General features: G+C 39.5%; 1 protein-coding gene across 1 annotated transcript in view; it reads right to left on the bottom strand.

The window, feature by feature from the left end:
* COL25A1 (collagen type XXV alpha 1 chain) overlaps positions 1-21,286 on the bottom strand; it is a 518,595-nt gene that overhangs the window by 189,130 nt on the left and 308,179 nt on the right. Inside the window, exons 4-5 of the mRNA XM_078366719.1 lie at positions 11,373-11,382; positions 4,350-4,361 (exon numbers count right to left, since the gene is read on the bottom strand). Of these exons, the coding sequence (XP_078222845.1) occupies positions 4,350-4,361; positions 11,373-11,382 (22 nt within the window). The remainder of the gene's footprint in view (positions 1-4,349; positions 4,362-11,372; positions 11,383-21,286) is intronic.

Here is a 21,286-nt window from a genome sequence, read left to right as displayed (position 1 = left end):
AAAAAGAAGAGGAAAAAGGAAAAAAAAGAAAAATAAGACAAGCAAAATTTCAAGTTCCTGTTACTAGATACATCCTGTATGTGAAAAGGATCATTTTCAGTGACTCAAGTAACAGAAGATGGAAATTTAAAGAAAAATTTGATCAAGTAAAAGAAAGCTTTTAACAACTTAAAAACCCATGTTTCTAATTTGGGTTTTTTGCTTTGTTTTGTTTTGTTTTGTTTTTAGGAGTCTCAGTTTATCATCCATGCTGGAGTAAAGCGGAGCCATCTCAGCTCACTGCAACCTCCATCATAGGTTCAAGCAATTCTCCTGCCTCAGCCTCCCTAGTAGCTACAATTAGAAGTGTGTGCCACAACACCCAGCGTTTCTTTTTTTCTTTTGTATTTTTAGGAGAGTTTACCATGTTGGCCAGGCTGGTCTCAAACACCTGAACTCAAGTACTCCGGCCTCGGCCTCCCAAAGTGCTGGGATTACAGGTGTGAGCCTAGCCTCTAATTTGGGTTTTTAAATGCACATTGCTTACTTATACACTGTATATACAGTGTAAGGTACATACACTGTATAAGTAAGCAATGTGCATTTAAATCTATTTAACATAGATCTATAAGGTACCTATGGTGTATATCAGTGTACAAGTACATACAGTATATAAGTACATTATACACTTATAGATCTATGTTAAATCAATTTAATGTTACTTGTATATCAGTGTACAAGTACATACAGTATATAAGTACATTATACACTTACAGATCTATGTTAAATCGATTTAATGTTACAGTTTATGTAAATTTACTCAAAGAAAAAGTAGGCTTATTGTAAGGTATTAATGTAAGATATAATTTTATAAAATACAAAAACTCTGCTGCACATATTTATAAATCTACATGTATCATTTCTAAGTGCTCATATTTGGTAGAGAAAATTTGTTCTGTGGTTGAAAGCCTGTCTAAAGAACGGAAAACCAAACACCACATGTTCTCACTTATAAGTGGCAGCTGATTGATGAGAATATATGGACTCATTGAGGGGAGCAACACACACTGGGCACCTGTGGGGGCATGAGGGGAGAGCGAGCATCAGGAAGAATAGCTAATGGATGCTAGGCTTAACACCTGGGTGATCAGATAATCTGTGCTGTAAACAACCATGGCTCACATTTAGCTAGGTAACCAAACTGCACATTCTACACATGTAACTCTGAAATTAAAAGTTAAAAATAAAAATAAATAAAACTCATTTTGCTGAATAATATTTAAAAAGTCAGTTTAAGGTCCACTTTTTTTGTAAAAGAAAATTTCCCAAGAGCAGAGTAGGGGTTAGGAAAGTAACATGTTACAATAGGTAATGGGGAAAATGAAATATATAGATATGGACAGGAGCCTATATATAAAACTCATCTATAATTTATAAAAATATCAGAAAAAAGCTAATGATCATCAAGCACCGAATATAAAACTTCATTAGGAGCTACATAATCTCAAACCTAAAAATGGAAGTTTCTTTGGAAAAATATTATGATAATGATGTAGGCATAAGATGTAAGCCAGGCTTTTTCTCAGGGACACAACAACTCTTCACCTATTTTTGGTGCTGTGGAAAGATAATGTGAGGGTATGTCTTGACTTCACACTTTCCCTCATACCTATCCTTCCTCAAGGTATTGATTTCCTTTTGCTGAGATGTGAGGAAGACATTTTGAACTAAATGATCATGAGATTTCACATCCGCTGAAGTCAAACTGGTAGCCAAAATAAAGGAAACCAGAGCAGGTCACCATTTGAAAATGCTGGTCCCAATCTCCTTGCAAATTTTCAACATTTTCCATCATAGGCAGTTAGGTAGACTATGCTTCTGCAGAGCCATAGTAAATACAGGACCTGATGTGAAGGTGTTCTGAATGCCATGATAGACTTTCATTCTTAGCTACAGTCATCCACAGTTCTCCTGGTCCTGTCCATTCTTGGCTGCCAGTGCTGGGTTATGATCTTTCTTCTGTTTATTAACTGCAGTGTATACACAAGATTTACTATGACTGTTTTTATAGTTTCTCTCTTCAGTATCTCATTAACTACTATGCATTTAATGCTGCCTATATACCTAATTTTCCAAGTCTTTCTATTCATATCTGATATTTCTACTCTGTCTTGTCTATAAGACACTTGCACTTGGATGTTGTGGCAGATGGAGATACCTACCCACAGCTACCTGCTCCAAAATATGCTGGAATACAGGTCCCATATGTCCCTATGACTTCCTACATTCCTTTCACAGCAGGCCAGGAGTGCTGAGAAGCCAACACCCAGATGCAACTCTCAACAATGAAGGCAGGGAAATTAGTGGATAAATCCATCAACTTCCTCGTCCCTCCCTGGGTTGATTCTGGACCTGCTCTACAGTCTCTCAAGATTCCTCAGCAGAATGAAGCTCCGCTTGTCCACAGCAGTAACTTGCTCATTAAGGATCTATTTTTTTGGTTTTGTTGCTTTTTCAATGTCATTTCTCTACTCTCTCACAATGCTTTCTAGGATAGTCTCTCAAATAAATTATTTATGCTCAAATTCTTAAGAACTGCTTTGGGATGCAGGAAAGAAGGTCCAGCTAAGAAAGACGTCCTATTGAAAATTAAAATATGTTAAAGATTACGATCTCTCAAAACCAGCACTTCAACTTCTTTTATCATCTGCTGTCTCACCACTTTCTCTCAATGGCTGAGCACTACAAGGTATGATGGTTTGAGAGACAGACTTCACTTCAGCTCCCATTTATGGTGACACTCACGTGAGTAATTTATCTCTTCTAATTCCGTATGTTTACACACACACACATGCGCGCGCACACGCAGGATAATACTTTCCAGGGCTGTTGTAAACATCAGATAAAAGCAGGCATGCAGCCTGGTTATGGTGGCTTACGCTTGTAATTCCAGCATATTGGGAGGCTGAGGCAGATGGCTCACTTGAGGTCAGGAGTTCAAGACCAGCCTGGCCAATGTGGTAAAACTAGGTCTCTACTAAAAATACAAAAATTAGCCAGGCATAGTGGTGGGCACCTGTAATCCTAGCTACTCAGGAGGCAGAGGTTGCAGTGAGCCAAGATTGCACCATTGCACTCCAGCCTGGGTGACAGAGCAAGACTGTCTTAAAAAAAAAAAAAAAAAAAGCATGCAAAGCATTTCATTCCATTATAATATGGCCATTTCAAATTTGGTAAACAAGCTATAACTTTTTTCTGTGGGTTTTATTTCTTTAATAATTACCTAGAACCAACATGGAATACAAGAGTGAAAATCACAAATAATAATATAGGCATTTTCAGATATCAATATAAATTAATCAAAAGTCAAACTTTCTCATAAACTTGGTATGAAAAGAACTTGTTTACTGAGGTATGTGGAGTTTTTGTTTCATTAGACATGTATATGCAGCGATCATAAAAACCATAAATAATATTCTTAGGATCTGGTATGAGGCTTTACAGCACACAGTAGATAATTCGTAATATTGACTACAAACTATTATAAAAATGGCTTATTTGTGAAGCAATCTAAGGGAGAAATAGCATTCAGTACATTAAGGGGAAAGAGATGGAAGATGAGTTCAGTAAATAATTATGTTATTTATAGGCTATTAGAGTATTAAAACATTAATAACTGCATTTTATTCTCTATAGCATCCTACAGATTATAATTAGTATTGATACTGAATTTGCTGTTTGTCGAGTTTTTCGTCCTGCCTCTTCATTTCTGAAAACTCGCTTCTTCTTTTGTATTTCCATCTTTATATCACATTCCTCCCCTTCCTAAAATTTCCTCATTTTCTTCAATATGATTTAGGGCTCAATAAGATTTTCTGTGGACTGCACTCATGCTTAATTATAAATCATGTCTCTGGCAGTTGTTTCTATTTTAAAAATTCAATATCTGTCTATAATGAATCAAAAGTAGCTAGTAGGATCACAGTCTAAATAATCAGAGTCTGCAGGGATTCACAACAACATTATTAGTACATGATTAATCAGTACATAATGCAAACCAGCTCATACTCGACTTTTATTAAGTCATGCTGTCTTACATTAAAGTCCTGTGGCACTGTTTCAGATCAGTTAAGAGTTTTGCTTTATATGATAGTACATTGTTAAACCTGCCATCTGGCCCAACAGCTGATGTGGCTCACACAACCCTGACAAGGCCCCAAGGGTTTACTCCTGGGAAATATTTGTTCTACTGTGTGGTGTCATGATTACCAGTTCATAGCTTTTTCGTATTTTTTGAAAGAATTGCAGAAAGACTGCAACACTAAGAAAAACCTACATTGAAAAAATTTGCTAGAAAAGAATTATCTTACCTGAGGACCAGGCTAACCCGAAATTTAAAAAAAAAAAAAAAGGAAAAGGATGACAAAATTGTATCCTAAGTGGATATTTTCACTACCAAAATGGAAACTATTCTCAAAATATATACAAATACTTCTGAAGATAGTATCCTAACTACTGACAAATTTCGTGTGGCTTTAAAAAATTACATCACAACCTAATAGTTTTACTTTATGTTAATTATCTAAAATCCTGATATTATAGTCTATTTAACTCCAAAATGACTCCAGGGTTTTAGCACTTTCTAAAATTTAATTGGAAAAGAGAAGGCAAAAAATACCACACCTAGCATTATCGTGATGAAGGGGCTACTTTAAAGGAAGAATCTTCCAGCACAGGCTATGAGCCCAAACTATGAGCTATTCAAAGCACACACTGTGAGCTATGTTTTCAAACATGACAAACTTAAGTTTTTTTTTTAAGGCAGATATTTTAGTACTGAAACTCACCCAAGTCTTTTAATTTCTTATTATTTCAACAACATTTTAAGTTAATTTTATAAATAAACCTTTATCTTTTACTCTGCATAACTGAGCCTAGGGACATTTTAAAAGGATATGAGAGGTCTCTGGATCATTAATGTGCATCCTAACTCTTCACACAGTCAATAGATTATGTGACCTCTGGCCAATGTAATTTATTTTGAATTTTATTTTTGTGTTGTTTAAGCTGATCAAAAATTCCAAAGCAGCATAACTATAAATGCTTTTAGCTAAAGATAAATCACCTGTGAATAAAAGTACTGATTATACATCACCTTCCTAAAATCTCCAATTGGATTTTGTATCAGATGAGATTAAAGAAATGCTTACACTGAGTTAAAAAATCTTAAAAAGTAAATAAATAGGGAGCAATCTCATTATCTCTGTTGGATAGCACCAAATATCACACCGGAAAGTGTGGAGCGAACAAAACTTCCAGAGAAGGCCCAGGAATTGTCTCTCGTAGCCTCTTCTCCAGGCTTGGGATTTCCTTAGGTACTTGTTCTCTAAGTCCCTGGGGACAGAACAGATGATTTCCAAGAACTCTGCCTGAAAATGTAGTTGGCAGGCCAAACTAGGAAGGAGAGCCAAACCAAGTCACTGCAGATGTTGCTCACCCCACTCCTGTACTCTCCGGTGGTGGAGAGAAAGAGAAGGAGAATAACATTTATTAATTCCTTACCAAATGCCAGGCACTTTTGGATATGCTATTCCATTTATTCCTTATAATCACCCTGAACTTTTCAAATGGAGAAACAGAGGCTCAGAGAAATAAGCTAAAGGTCACACAACTTATACAAATTTATAGAAAAGCCAGAATTAAACCCAAATCTGATTTCAAAGTTAATGCATTTTCTACCAGGTCATTCTGCCTTTCAGCCTACCAGTTTAAGCTGACAGTTATGTACAGGCTTGTTCAGTTTAACTATAGTACAAAAGCATTCTTCAAGTGGGTAGCACCCTGAACTTCCCAACCACTCCAGGGCTGCCACAGCATGCACCTTTGCTTCCAGAAGCATACCTAGGACCAGCAGGCACTCCTACCTGCAACTGATACCTATACAGAAGCCAGTTTAGCAAAGCTTCTTGAGGGTAATAGCTCTAAAATCAGTAGTAAACATAGAGAAGATTTCTATGGAGAACCTATGAAGATTTGTTTGTTTGTTTGTTTGTGACAGGGTCTCACTCTGTTGCCTGGGCTGGAGTGCAGTGGGGCAACCATGGCTCATTGCAGTCTTGACCGCCCAGGCTCAAGTGGTTATTTGACCTCAGCCTCCCAAATACCTGGGACTACAGGCACATGCCACCATGCCTGACTAACTTTGTAATTTTTTTCTTTTTGAGGTCTTGGTATGTTGCTTAGGCTGGCTACAAAGGTTTTCTCCCAAGACCCACTGACATGTAACTATGGGTCTTTCTAGATCCATGTACTGGGTGAAATTACAAACATGTGGTCACTCTTGTGGACTCTTCCTCCCCCACGATCCCCCTCAGCCCTAAGCTTTTGGTCTTTCTGCTGTTTTGAACTAATGCAAACTCAGAAGTGCGAACATGCGGTGGGCACAGTGGCTCATACCTGTAATCCCAGCACTCTGGGAGGCCGAGGTGGATGGATCACTTGAGAACAGGAGATCAAGACTAGCCTGGCCAACAGTGAAACCCACCTCTACTAAAAATACAAAAATTAGCTGGGTGTGGTGGTGGTGCACACCTGTAATCCCAGCTACTCGGGAGGTTGAGGTGAGAGAATCACTCGAGCCCAGGGAGCAGAGGTTGCAGTGGGCTGAGATCATGCCACTGCACTCTAGCCTGGGTGACAGAGCAAGACTCTGTCTCAAAAAAAAAAAAAGTGTGAACTTCAACCTTTTATAGAATCCCAGAATATACTGCATCTCTTATATGTGTTACGTGAAAGTTAAAATCCAGGATTCTCTAAAATCAGGAAGAATTTCTTCAAAAAGAAATTGTTTAGTATACTTGTGAGATTTTCCGACTCCTGTGGTTGTTGTACCTGTTCATCTTTAATATGTCACATTTCTGCCATTATACTGACCAAATGACATGGCACCATGTGTGCATACACTTATACGTTATTCTATAAAATATATATTGCATAATGGATTTTGTGTTAGTGATAGAACAAACAGCTATAAATGACTGTTTAGTACTAAAAGCTGATAATTATCAGCTTCATAGGCACTGGAAATAGTTATAGCTTTATAGGCATTGATATTGTTATCAGCTATATAGGCATTGGAAAGTATACAGCACTAAGGAACTCAGATTACTCTAATGTGTAATATGAATTTCAGGGCTGTATGATATGTGTGCTGGGGGAGGGAACATGAAAAAGAGGGAAAAGAGGAAGTGGTTGATAGAGAAGCTTCCCAGAGTAACAAAGCATACAACACAACAAATTTGGTAATTCTGATCTAAAACTTGAAATACACAAAGCAGGCCTTACTACTCTTCTGCAAGATTCCAGGACTGCCTACGCCACATCCTCTCACCCAATAGAATGTAACAATCTATTCATAGCAGACACCTAAAATATCTGAAAAAGACAGTCTGGCAGCGCGAGTCTGTAGTCATCATAATAGAGCCATCTGGCCAAACCAGCGTCGTGATCAGAGGAGAGGTTTCTGGGGATATGGCAATGGTATTTGCTCTGAGCAGGAGCCGTGGAATGGAGGGAGAGCAGGAGAGCATCTCAGAAACTCCCTGGTGTTTGAGGTCATGTGGTGATAAACACTTTGTCCCAGACTAATCAAAAAGAAACACTGCAGAATTTCCTTAAGCTGCTGCTTAAGTATACTTGTGAGATTTTCCGACTCCTGTGGTTGTTCTACCTGTTCATCTTTAATATGTCACATTCCTGCCATTATACTGACCAAATGACATGGCACCATGTGTGCATACACTTATACGTTATTCTATAAAATATATATTGCATAATGGATTTTGTGTTAGTTCATTGATTAATACAAATATTTTCATTCATTACTGAGTATTTTTCTAGTCTATTCTAATTTGAAGGTACTAACCACTATTAATAATTAACTGTGAAGGTTAACTTTTTCTGTTTTTTTTTTTTTGAGACGGAGTTTTGCTCTTGTTACCCAGGCTGGAGTGCAATAGCGTGATCTCGGCTCACTGCAACCTCGGCCTCCTGGGTTAAGGCAATTCTCCTGCCTCAGCCTCTTGAGTAGCTGGGATTACAGAAACGCACCACCATGCCCAGCTAATTTTTTGTATTTTAATAGAGACGGGGTTTCACCATGTTGACCAGGTTGGTCTCGATCTCTCAACCTCGTGATCCACCTGCCTCGGCCTCCCAAAGTGCTGGGATTACAGGCTTGAGCCACCGTGCCCGGCCGAAGGTTAACTTTTTCTAAAGGACACCCTGAATGAGTAGTTATAAATTATGCTTAAGGTTCAAAAACACTGTAAGTTACCTTTTAAAAAATTGAATTCCTGATTTCCCAAGCAAATCACCAAAATGCTTCATAAATAAAAACGTGAATCTAGTAAACTCAAAGGCCATGCCAAGAGAAACAGTTAAGTCACAGACATGCTAAAGTCAGGAATATACATGAGAAAGTGGAGAATACTGAATGCTCCAGGTCGCCAACTCACTCTATGTCAATAGCTAAATGCGATGCTTCCAGGGCAGCTTAGGTACCAACAGGCAGAATAAGAAACAGCAGGAGGAGCTGATCTTGAAAACTAGTAATCAGAATAGCAAAGTGGAAAACAATCAGCTAGTAGCTGATGCTTGATGGGAAAGTATTCAAAAGAGTTTGAAAATTCTGCAAGGCAAGTAAGCCACAGTGGAACATGATAAATGAGATGACCTATCACTGGAGTATGCATTACTTTAAGCAACTGAAGAGCAATGTTAAACATTCTTTGTTGGACTGTTGTTGATGGCAGCAGCAGCCCATTTGGAGGGGCTGCTGTAAAGATGCTGGCTGCAGTAGAGGAGGTGGAGTCAGGGCTGTGTGCTCCAGGAAGCCAGTGGGGGTGGGAACAGGCAGGATCCCTGCCCTCTGCTGAGTTGGTGGGCTGGGAGCCCTGCACTTCTGGGGGCAGCTGGAGCTGCCCACCCATGGCTCTGGACCTGGCATCCCCTGTGTTTAGGGAACCTGGAAAGGCCCTCCTGCCCCTGCAGGCTCAGAAGTGTCTGCTTCCACTCTCTGGCCTCTCCCTATTCCTGGTGTCTGCTCCAGGGTGGAACAAAGTTGTGGTCAAGCTCAGGCAGTGTCGCAACTAAGCTGGGTGTGTGCACACTCAGGGCAGTACTGATACAGTAGCTTCCTGCTGCCTCAGCCCCCTCCAGACTTTAAGTGCCAATGAGCATGGGAAGGAGGCCAGTGGGGCTGAGGGTGTCACAGTGCAGGCCTGCAGGTGCCCCTTGGCATAAACAGCCAAGCTGCCATGGAAGACATGTTGATGACAGCTGGAAGCAGACAGGTTCCTAAGTGGAAAGGAGCAGGTCCCTAGTAAAACCCCTCCTTCAAGCCAGGAAAAGCCTGAGGCTGGGAACCGGACTGTCAGTTCTGGGTCCAGGCCCATCTAGGGCTACCCATGGACAGTCAGCACATACTTCCTTCTGAACCCCATAAAACCTCTGGACTCAGGCTCACCCAGATGTGGAAACTACCAGTCACAGAAAGAAGCTACCACTCTGGGTCTCCTCTCTGCTGAGAGCTGAACACCCGTCAGGATGACCTGCCTTCAGAAAGGAGCTACCCACTCTGGGTCTCCTGAGAGCTGTTCTGTCAAGCTACAAAGCTCCTCTCTGCTCTGCTCATCCTCCAGTTGTCCATGTACATCATTCTTCCTGAATGTGGGTCAAGAACACAAGACCCACCAAATGGGAAGACTGAAAGAGCTGTAACACAAACAGGACTTAAATGTCCATCCCCACGTCCCCCATACTTGCCACCTTGCAAGCATCAGAAGGCAAGAAGAGGTGTGGCCCTTCAGAAAGCCCAGACCTAGAGCCTCCCTGAGCCAGGCTGTGATTCCCTCTTCAGGGACTGAAGACCTGTGGGTTCTGGTGTCTCCAAGCTTCTGGGTGCCACCACTTCACCCTTGCTCAGACGTGGGTGCCTGCAGCAGAAGTCACTTGCAGTGCATCAGATCTACCACAGGTTTGCATGGAGCCAGCACCTGTTACAGCACCTGAGGCTGCCTGCCCCGCTGCAGTAGCCAGTGCACCTGGCTGTGTGCAGTGGCTGGACACTATGCTCGCTCACACATCCCTTTCCATTTTGCATCTGGTCCACACTTGGCAGCTGTGGGATCCAGGCTGGTGGCACAAGCCGAGCACAGCCTGCTAGGCTGAGTAGGCAGAATAAGCAAAACTCAGGCAAAGGTGACACTGGCCAGAGAGGTTTCCAGCTGGAAAAGTAACACCCAAAGGATCCTGTGACATTGCCACAATTATAGTTGCCAGTAAGTGCTAACATAGTTCTCTGAATTGATAAACTCATTTGGATCTCTGACTGAGGCAATTAGTTTCACTACATGATGCATTTTTAATGTATGGTAAATCTTTGACTTTTTTTTTTTTCAGATGGAACAAATGCTGCTTTCCCATTTAACGCATTCACAGATAGGCACAGAACAGTTGTAGTTTTAAAGTACAATATTATTTTGAAATATTGATTAGGATAACAGATTCACATATATTTTTATGGTGATCAATTTTAAATTTAAAAACTTCCATCTACAAAAACTCAAGGAAATGTAAGTATTGTTCATGCAACTCTAAAAGGTACTACCTCTGTTTCAGGATAATTAGAAATTGCCTCAATAACTCAGAAACTCATCATTAAGAAACACGAGCGTGACTACTACTTTTATTTTAGTACACTCATACTTAGATTTTTTTATTCTCTTGAATTAAAAATATAATTTTTATGTTTTACATGTTGGATTCCTTACCATCCAAAATAATCATTTGAAATGATTACTGTAATTGCATTATCCTTAAAATTTTCAAATTCACACACTCATATGTCAAGTTTATTTTTCTTTTCAGGTGAAAAGAAAAGCATCTGTAAAGTAACACCTGTAGCAGGCATCCAGATGAAGCTCTAGAACTACCTCAAAAACACTCTGAGTCGCTGCAGAATTGTTCTGGGGGCAGGAAGTATTGAAGACCAATAGGAGCTCTGTCATGGAACCTTCTCCTGGCCCCTGATCCCATCCTCTCTCTTTTTAAAAAAAATTTTGAGATTGAGTTTTGATCTTGTTCCCCAGGCTGGGGTACAATGGTGCCATCTCAGCTCACCACAACTTCTGCCTCCCAGGTTCAAGCAATTCTTCTGCCTCCGCCTCCCAAGTAACTGGGATTATAGGCATGCACCACAACTACTGGCTAATTTTTTGTATTTAGTAGAGACAGGGCTTCACCATGTTGGTCAGGCTGGTCTTGAACTCCTAAACTCAAGTGATCTACCAACCTCAGCCTTGCAATTTGCTGAGATTATAGACGTAAACCACCATGCCTGGCCTCATTCTCTCAATGGGATCCTTAACCTTATAAGAGTTGTGGTTTGACCTTGAGTCTGTGCCAGTTAGTGGAACAGATGCACTCTATACTTGCAGCACCAGGGAGCAGGGATCTTACCCATCCTCACTATTCTGTGAATATGTTTGCATTTTCTTCTCCAGTATCCCAGACCCCAAGCTAAAAGGTGCACCTGAAACAATTGTTGAACTGCTAAAAGGTGAGAATAGTTTGGCCCAAAGAGGGTAGACAATGATATTTTTAAAGAACCAGTAGAATGGTTACTATTCTTACATTACAGTGGTATATTTTCAAAATGTAGATTCTCAATTTTATATTCCAGAAAGTATTCTCTTGGCTTCTGTTAACTGTAGAATAACTGCATCAATGTTGAAAAGAAAGTCTTACTGTATTAGTACATTTCACACTGCTATAAAGGCATACCAAGTGTGATGGTTAATACAGAGTGTCAACTTGATTGGATTGAGGGCTACTATGTATTAATCCTGGCTGTGTGTGGGTGTTGCCAAAATAAAGTAACATTTGACTCAGTGGGCTGGGGAAGGCAGATCCACCCTTAATTCTGGTGGGCACAATCTAATTAGCTTCCACTGAATATAAAGCAGAGAGAAAAACATGAAAAGAGAGATTGGCCTAGCATCCTGTACTGAATGCTTCCTGCCCTCAAATATCAGACTCCAAGTTCTTCAGTTTGGGCCTGAGACTGGCTCTCATTGCCCTTCAGCTTCCAGACAGATGGTTGTATGACCTTGTGATTGTGTAAGTTAATACTTAATAAACTCTCCTTTATATCTATCTATCCATTCATCGATCCATCTATCCATCCATCTGTCCATTCTATTAGTTCTGTACCTCTAAGAGAAGCCTGACTAATACACCATGACTGCGTAATTTATAAAGAAAAGAGGTTTAATTGGCTTGCAGTTCCACATAGCTCAGGAAGCCTCAGGAAGCTTACAATCATGGTAGAAAGGGAAGCAAGCACACCCTACATGGTGGCAGGCAAGAAAGCATGAGCAAGAGCAGGGAAAACTGTATTAGAAAACCATCAGATCTTGTGAGAACTCACTCACTACCATGAGAACAGCATAGGGGAAACTGCCCCCATAATGCAGTTACCTCCCACCTGGTCCTGCCCTTGACATGTAGGGATTATGGGGATTACAACTGGAGATGACACTTGGGTGGGACACAGAACCAAATCATATAACTCACATTTAATGGAGTTTTATTCAGATAATAAAGATAAAACGAAGGCAGCCAAAGGCCAGAGGAGGAAATGTATATACATACCAATCCAAAAAAGAAGCACGAGAGTTCTACCTTGAAGAAGAATTACTTTCTAGTTTGATTCAGTCTCCATACCCAATTAATATGAAATTATTTTATAAATTATGTCAAATTACTATGTAAATTATATCAAATTACTTTGTAAATTATGCTCTGTGAGTACTGCATGGAGGTTTAAGATAGGTTCTATATCTGATTCCAACACTTCATTTTATTCAAATTTAGATAAAGTATTAATTTTTAAAACCAATTAATATGCAAATTATATACTTGAGAGAGAAGCAATTGAAAACATAAAGCATTATGGATTTTGCGTATTAATTTTAAAATGCCTTTGCAAAGATTGTATATCTCCCAATGTCTATAAGCCGCCTTTGCTTCCAGGGATTCTTATACACTTGACTGGGATAAATGTTATTCATAATTTATATTACCTGTTGTGCTACCCTATAGGATAGATATTAATAATTCTGCACCTTGGCTGCAGTCACATAATATTACTTAGATAAGAATCTTTCAATTTAAGGTTTTCTTTTGGAAAATACTTAATTCTCAATGGTTTTAATGCTGGAAAGTAAAAGCCATATTCTACTCCAGAGGAAAATAACTAGCTCATCTCAAGCCTGGTGGATACTTAAAAAGAAAAAAAAATTGAAAGAGAGAGAGAGAGAGAGCAAGAATGAGTATGGAGATTATTTGGGGGCAGGTTAATGTGAAAAAAAAGATTCAAAACTTTGAAGATTTCTTTCATGGCATTTTCCTTCCATAATATATATAATTGTATCTAAAAATCTACCCATGTTTAATCAGGCTGACAAGTTGTCAAAATATTATATTTTCTAACACAATACCATATTTATTTTTTTCTCTCATGACTGAAATGTTCATATGTGGAACATAAGTAAAAAATTTTATCACATGCATTTTTCTTATAAAGATTTCATATTTATGACATAAAAAAGATAAAGACTCATGCATTAATTTGCATTATTAAAAGTTATTGGCTGCCTAATATTCCACTGAGGTTTATTCAGATTTTTACTACTATAAATAATGTTTACATCTTTCTATATACAGACGGTCCTCAACTTATGATGATTCAGCTTACAACTTTTTGACTTCACAATGGTGTGAAGCAATACGCATTCAGTAGAAACTTTCGAATTTTGCTTTTTTCCTAGGTTAGTGATAGATGGTGCAATACTCTCTTGATGCTGGGTGGCAGCAGCATGCTGCAGCTCCCAGTCAGCCACACAGCCACACAACACTCTACTGTTTACTGTATTGCTAGCATTTTTTGGATATTGTCTTTTGTATTTTTGTGTCCTATCATGTCTGCAGAATGCTCATCTGGGTCTCCTGCTTCTAGTGAGAAGAAGAGGAAGGCAATTACTCTTGAGATGAAACCCAAGATAGTTGCCCAGTATGAAGGCACAAGCCAGTAATAGCCATTGCAAGAGTTAGGACTTTCACAATCCATGATATCAGCCATCTTAAAGGATAAGATGTAAATCACTGAGACAGTGAAATCATCAGCATTGGTTAAATCCTCTATCATCGCAAAGAGCTGAACTGACTGATAATAAGAAAAAATTACTTGTCATGTGGATGGAAAACCAGATATAGAGGTGCATACCACTTAGCCTACTGATGATTTAGGCTAGGGTAAGAAGCATGTTCTATGAGTTCAGAGAGTATACTGATGATCCTACATATATACAAATGTTTATAGCAAGACATAGCCAGTTCCATCACTTCAAAATGCATCATAATTTTCATAATATGAAAGTCTGTGGTGAGGCAGCAAGTGTTGATCTTGAAGGTACCTAAGATCTTGGGATGAGCTGCATAGGATAAGTGTGGATGAGAAGTATTTACCAGAACAAATATTTGAAGTCAATTAAATGAGTTTATTCTGAATGTATACGACAGAGCATACATACATTCCCCACGAGTCCAATGCCAGGATCTATGGCATTTGGAGGCTGTGTAACACTGCTTTGGGTGTTATAGGAAAGGCTTTAATTTGAGGTAGACATGTTGCAGGGTTCAAATTCAAGCCTTTCCTAATCTACCATTCAGAGAACCCAAGAGCATTCAAAATGTGAGCAACCATACACTTCCTGTTTATCACCACCATAACGAAAAAGCCTGGATATCAGCATTGTTTGAAAATTGGGTTTTGAACTGTTTTATTCCACAGGCAAGAGAATATTGTAGGCAAAACAATATTCCATTCAAGATTCTTCTGATCTTAGACAAGGCTCCAGGGCTTCCACGGCAGTGGTGACGTGCATCTTGATGTAAACGTTGTGAATCTGCTGCTGAACACAAATACTTTCATTCAACCAATGGATCAAGGCACAAGAGCTGCGTTCAAAGCATACTGATACGCCAGACATTTGCGCAGGCTGTTGCGACTAAATCTGGCTGCATTCTAAATTCTATCCAGAACGTCGCCACAACAAGGGAAGAAGTCACACAGCAATGCATGAACGGCATTTGGAAGAAAGTTTTGAAGACATATAAACACATCCAAAGGCTTTAACAAAGGTTCTGCTGTTGATGAAATAGTAAGTAACCAGATACTAGTGCTTAGAAAATCACTAGAATTGGATATTGATAAAGAGAAAATTTATGAGCTTGTTGGGATTGAGGCTGAAGAATTTTCCAGCAAGGAGCTAATTGAACTGGAGGAAGAAAGAAGTAAAGAACTTGAGGCAGAGAAAGCAGAAGTTATGCCAAAGGCACCAAGGAAGTTCACAGCAAAGAAACTGGCAGAAATATTTGCTACTACTATTAGCAATGGCTTTTGGAGTTAGAGAAATGGATGTCAATACAAAAGATTCACAAGAGCTGATGGCAGATAAAGGATGCTTTTGTTTGCAGTAAAGAGAAATACATAATGAAAAGAAGAAACAAACTGTACAGTCAAAAGTTGGCATCTTCCTGAAGAAGACTGTGCCTGCTAAACCATCAACAAGTGTCAATGCCCTCCTGCCAGCTATTCTCCAGTCTCTCAGAAGAGAGAAAGATTGATAACCCTGTTGCTGCAGCATCTCTACCATTCAGCAATTATTTTTAGTTCAATGCTTCAAACATTCTTCAGGCCCAGCAGGCATTCTTCTGTGTATGTTACTTCATGGTGAGTACAACCATCCTGTTTTTTACTTTCAGTACAGGATTCAATAAATTACATGAGATAGCCAACACTTTATCATAAAATCAGCTTTGGTTAGATAGTTTTGCCCTACTGTAGGCTAATGTAAGTGTTCGGAGAACATTTAAAGTAGCCTAAGCTAATGGGCAGTAGTTTAGGTGTATTAAATGCATTTTCTACTTAAAACATTTTCAACTTACTCTGGGTTTACTGGGACATAATCTCATCATAAATTGAGGAGCATCTGTAAATATCTGACTATATCTCTGATTTCTTTATAACACTAAAAATGCAGTGCTATTCCAATTATCAACTTTACATATATTTATACATTATGCTTATTTATATTGTCGTATATAAAATACAGGTCATATATTTTCTAGGCTATAATTTTTGTGTATATACATATTTAATCAGACGTATAGTTATAAACTTATTCAAAAAGGAAAGAGAAGGAAAAAAAGAAGAGATGAGGGCAAGAGGAAGAAAGGAAACATTACAAAAATAGTGGTACCCTCTGGATGATAGGATTATAAGTAAATATTTCTATTATTTTTCTATGCCTCTCCAAATTTTACTAACCACATCTCTTGATTACAAAAGTATATTGTCACATGATAACTAATTAACTGCAGAAAACTTTTAAACAGACTCTTAATTAAGTTGTTAGATTTTTTCCATATTAGTCATTTACTCAAAAATCTAGGTCAATGATTTTGAATTCCAGTTTCTAACTTTCTCCCAATTCACGGCGTTTTTAATTACTTGGGAGAATGTTGCAAAATGCTTAATATATAATGTCAAAAATTCAGTAAGTAAGGGTTTTAAATGTACCTTTCTGTATGCCACATATCACTTTTGGAAGTAGCAGTAGAGAAAGGGGCAGGAAAGTTATACAGCTAAACACCAATGATAAAAGGTCATGGCTCCACGTGAACTGGGGATTCCTGCTAGGCACAGAGTTCCTGGGATCCTTTGCTGTTTTGCAAACCAAAATATCTGGGTGTAATTTAACTGCATTATTTTATGGAGCTGTATAAATAACTTACACGTTGACTATAAATGTTTGTCAAGCTTCTAAAACGTAATACTTATCCAAGCCTTTTCACCAGCTGGCTTGGAATCAGGATTGGCAGTGAAGGTATAAGTAAATGATCAGTTTTACAGACATGTTTAGTAGGATACAATAAACATATGGAATATTTCTGAAAAGAGACCTGCTCAGCTTCCATTGCTTTAGAAATACATACCTAGGCAATTTTTACTGCCCTACCAATTTTTATCACATTGTATATATTGAGTAATTTGGTTTCTGCTATGTTTAATAACATTCTTAGTGTGTGCTATTTTGATTGTTCCAAATAAATACTGGAAGCCAATTTATAAACATCTTTCAGTCTGATTATATTAATATATGCCCAATTCTGATTTTCTAAATACTGTAAAAAAGATGACTTGACAGTGCTCTCTGCAGCTGTCTAGATGTTTCACATTAATAAATGCATGCTAGCAGATTTCTAACACCCAGAGTCAATTAATTTATAATGCATGAGTCACACCATGCTTATTGCTTCACTAAGGCAGAATCCTAAAAATGAAGTGCTTTAAAATCATGGAGGAGAGGCTCTGCAAACTGACAAGCTTATGTTCTTGAGGGACCCAGATGTTTGTGGCTGAATCACAGCAGCTACCACTTGCTGACCACTATACAACACCAAGAGCTTTTCAAAGGACATCTCTCTTTGTTTCAATAACCGTGCAAATTAGGGGTCATTTCTACCATTTTGCAGTTGAAAAAACAAAGTTTCAGAGAGGTTAAGTAATGTTTCTTTAGTCAAACAGCTTCTAGAAGGGTAAGTTCAAACTATGAACATGGGTTTACTTGACTTGGACCCTTTGTTTTTTTGAGACGGAATTTCGCTCTTGTTACTCAGGCTGGAGTGTAATGGCGTGATCTCCACCTCCTGGGTTCAAGCAATTCTCCTGCCTCAGCCTCCTGAGTAGCTGGGGCTACAGGCACGTGCCACCATGCACAGCTAATTTTTGTATTTTTAGTAGAGACGGGGTTTCATCATGTTGACCAGGATGGTCTTGATCTCTTGACCTCATGATCCACCCGCCTCAGCCTCCCAAAGTGCTGGGATTATAGGTGTGAGCCACCCGCGTCAGCCTCCCAAAGTGCTGGGATTATAGGTGTGAGCCACTGCGCCCAGCCGACTTGGACTCTTTTGAGCTCTCACTTGTGTCATGCTGGTTGCCCATCGGCTTGGGCGAGATTATCCAGAGAAAGAAAGTGGCAGTGATGCTTAGCCTGCTTAGAAAGTGGATAAAAACTAGAGCTGTAGTAGTTAGAAATATCCATATATAAAACACTACACGCACACATACAGACACACAGACACAAAGACACACGCTCAAGTTTGTTCTTAGATTCTCTAGGAAATAATTCACCCAGGTTAAGAACCTCTGACTAGAGTAATGTAAACATTTCAGGGGCAGGTGAGGAAAAGTGTTCCAAAATGGAAACTAAGGATGAAAAAAAATAAAAACAATGACAACAAAAATCAGAGTTACAGAAGTCAAGATTGGAGAGAATTTCAAGAAGAGAAATTGATTAAAACAAGGAATCCATTGCATTTAACGAGTAGAAAGTCACAATTTGTATTGTAATTGATTGAGCAATGAGGTTGAGGATATTAAGACAAGAATAAGCTTAGATGACAAGCAAGCATCATATGAAGTGTCAACTCTGGTTATTAATGACTGCCTGGAATAACATGTTTAGAATGTTCTGAGGCTGGTGTAGACTTTGGAAAAGGGTACTGGGATTCATGGGGAATGTCTACAGACAGGAACCGTGGAAAACACGTGTGCCGATGATTTGCTAGCCTGAATAGACACCTCTTTTTAGTAACTGCATGAAGAGAATAAAAGAAATAGGAGAGTAGCTAAAAGGGACATAGGGTTAAAGAAAAGTTTTTAACTTGCTTGTTTAAAGTTAGGTAAGGTGGGAGGTTCTTGAAAATGTTTGAAAATGGACAGGACACAGAGAATAGTAATGGCTTGCAGAACAATATCAGTATGCAAGAGAACACAAAAGGAAGGAGTCTGAGAGAAAGGATATGGAGAAAGTACATCATTTTGTGTAAGATGAGAAGAAAGAAAGTGGGAATCAATACAGATCAATTTGCTGTACAGAGACAGAAAATGGAAGTATTCCATTCCTTAAATCTCAAAGGACTCTGAAATAGTCTTCCAGGGCTGGGGCAGGTGTGAGAAGAATAAAATTGATTATTTATTCATTCACATATTTGTTGAGCACCTACAGTGTGCAGGCATTCTTCAGGTACTAGGAATATAGTAAATATGGTAGCTAAAACAAAGCCCTGCTCTCACTCTCCTGGGAGAAGCAGGCTTTAAGAGAATGTTTACGAATAATGTGCCAGACAGCGATAAGGGCTCAGCAGGAAAGTAAATGAGGATAGAGAACAACTGAATGGGAGGGTGCTACTTTACAGGATGGTCATGGAAAGCCTTGAACCAAGAAAAGGAGGAAAAAGAAGCAGGAAGTGGTAATGCTCTGTAAGACGGCGATGTGCTTAGTGTGTTCCAGCAACTGACAGTGCATCTGGACTGGAGTGAGTAGGAAAAAGGGTAAAGAGGAAAGTTACAGAGGGAAAGTAAGCAGATCAGATAGGACTTCACAGGTCATGATAAGAACTTGGCTTTTAATTTGGAAGAAATAGAAAGCCATGGCGAGGAGGTACTGCACAGAGGATGGACAAAATCTGATTTTTGTTTTGTTTTGTTTTTTTGAGACGTAGTCTCGCTGTATCACCAGGCTGGAATGCAGTGGCGTGATCTTGGCTCACTGCAACCTCCACCTCCCAGGTTCAAGTGATTCTTCTGCCTCAGCCTCCTGAGCAGCAGGGACTACAGGCACACGCCACAACACCTGGCTAATTTTTGTATTTTTAGTAGAGACGAGTTTTCACCATATTGGCCAAGCTGGTCTCGAACTCCTGACCTTGTGATCCACCTGCCTCACAGGCGTGAGCTACCGTGCTTGGCCCCACAATCTGAATTATATTTGAAAAGGATCATGTCCATTATGGAAAGGGCTATAGAAAGGCAGGGGTGTACACATGGAAAGACATTAGGAGGCTTTTGCAACATTCTAAGTAAAAGATAAAGGATGGGATTGGCCAGGATAATAGCAGCCAAGGAAGTAAAAAGTGGTTAATTTCTGATGCCAGACTTGCAGATAGACTGATTGTGGAGTGTAAGAAAAAAGAAGAGTCAAACTAACTCCAAAGGTGGACCAGAGCAATTAGGGCAGTGGAGTTGCTCTTTACTAATGCGCAGAAGATTTCGAAGAGGAGCAGCTCTGGAGAGTAAGGGTGGAATTTCAGCATTTGGTTTTGAACATGTTAAGCTTGAGATATCTAGGAGACATTCATGTGCAATAGATAGTTGAATATACAAGTCCAAACTTCAGAGAGTTCAGACTGGAGATACACATATGGGACTTTAACATAAAGCTAATATTTGGCCGGGCACGGTGGTTCAAGCCTGTAATCCCAGCACTTTGGGAGGCCGAGGCGTGTGGATCACAAGGTCAAGAGATTGAGACCATCCTGGTCAATTTGGTGAAACCCCGTCTCTACTAAAAATACAAAAAATTAGCTGGGCATGGTGGCGCGTGCCTGTAATCCCAGCTACTCGGGAGGCTGAGGCAGGAGAATTGCCTGAACCCAGGAGGCGGAGATTGCGGTGAGCCGAGGTCACACCATTGCACTCCAGCCTGGGTAACAAGAGCAAAACTCCATCTCAAAAAAAAAAAAAAAAAAAAAAGCTAATATTTAAGGCCATGAGATTATATGAGATCACTTAATGAGACAATGTAAATAAGGAAGAAAAAAGGTCCAAGGACTGAGCCATCAGGTTTTTCAAAATTCATGTATCATTCATTCATTCATTCATTGAGACAGGGTCTCACTTTGTCACCCAGTTTGGAGTGCCGTGGTGTGATCAGAGATCATTGCAGCGTCACACTCCTCCCACTTCAGTTTACCGAGAATCTAGGACTACAGCCATGCACCACCACACTCAGCTAATTTTCTATTTTTTTGTAGACACAGGTTCTTGCTATGCTGCCCAGGCTGGTCTTGAACTGCTAGGCTCAAGCAATCCTCATGTCCTGGCCTCCCAATGTGCTGGGATTACAAGCATGAGCCACCATGCCCTGCCCATTCCAATCTGTAGAAACCATGAAGAAGAAAAAGGACTAGCTCACAAGGGAGGAGTGGTGAGGAAGGCAGGAGGAACACCTTGAAAGAGTGATCAGAACAAGGAGATAAACAAGGAAAGTGTTTCAAGACGAGACCAATTCATTGTGTTGAATGTGGTCCAGCAAAGTAGGAACTGAATTCTGAC

The sequence above is a fragment of the Callithrix jacchus genome, chromosome 3, assembly GCF_049354715.1.
Source record: "Callithrix jacchus isolate 240 chromosome 3, calJac240_pri, whole genome shotgun sequence".
Taxonomy (NCBI): Eukaryota; Metazoa; Chordata; class Mammalia; order Primates; family Cebidae; genus Callithrix; species Callithrix jacchus.
This window is presented reverse-complemented; position numbering and strand designations above follow the sequence as displayed.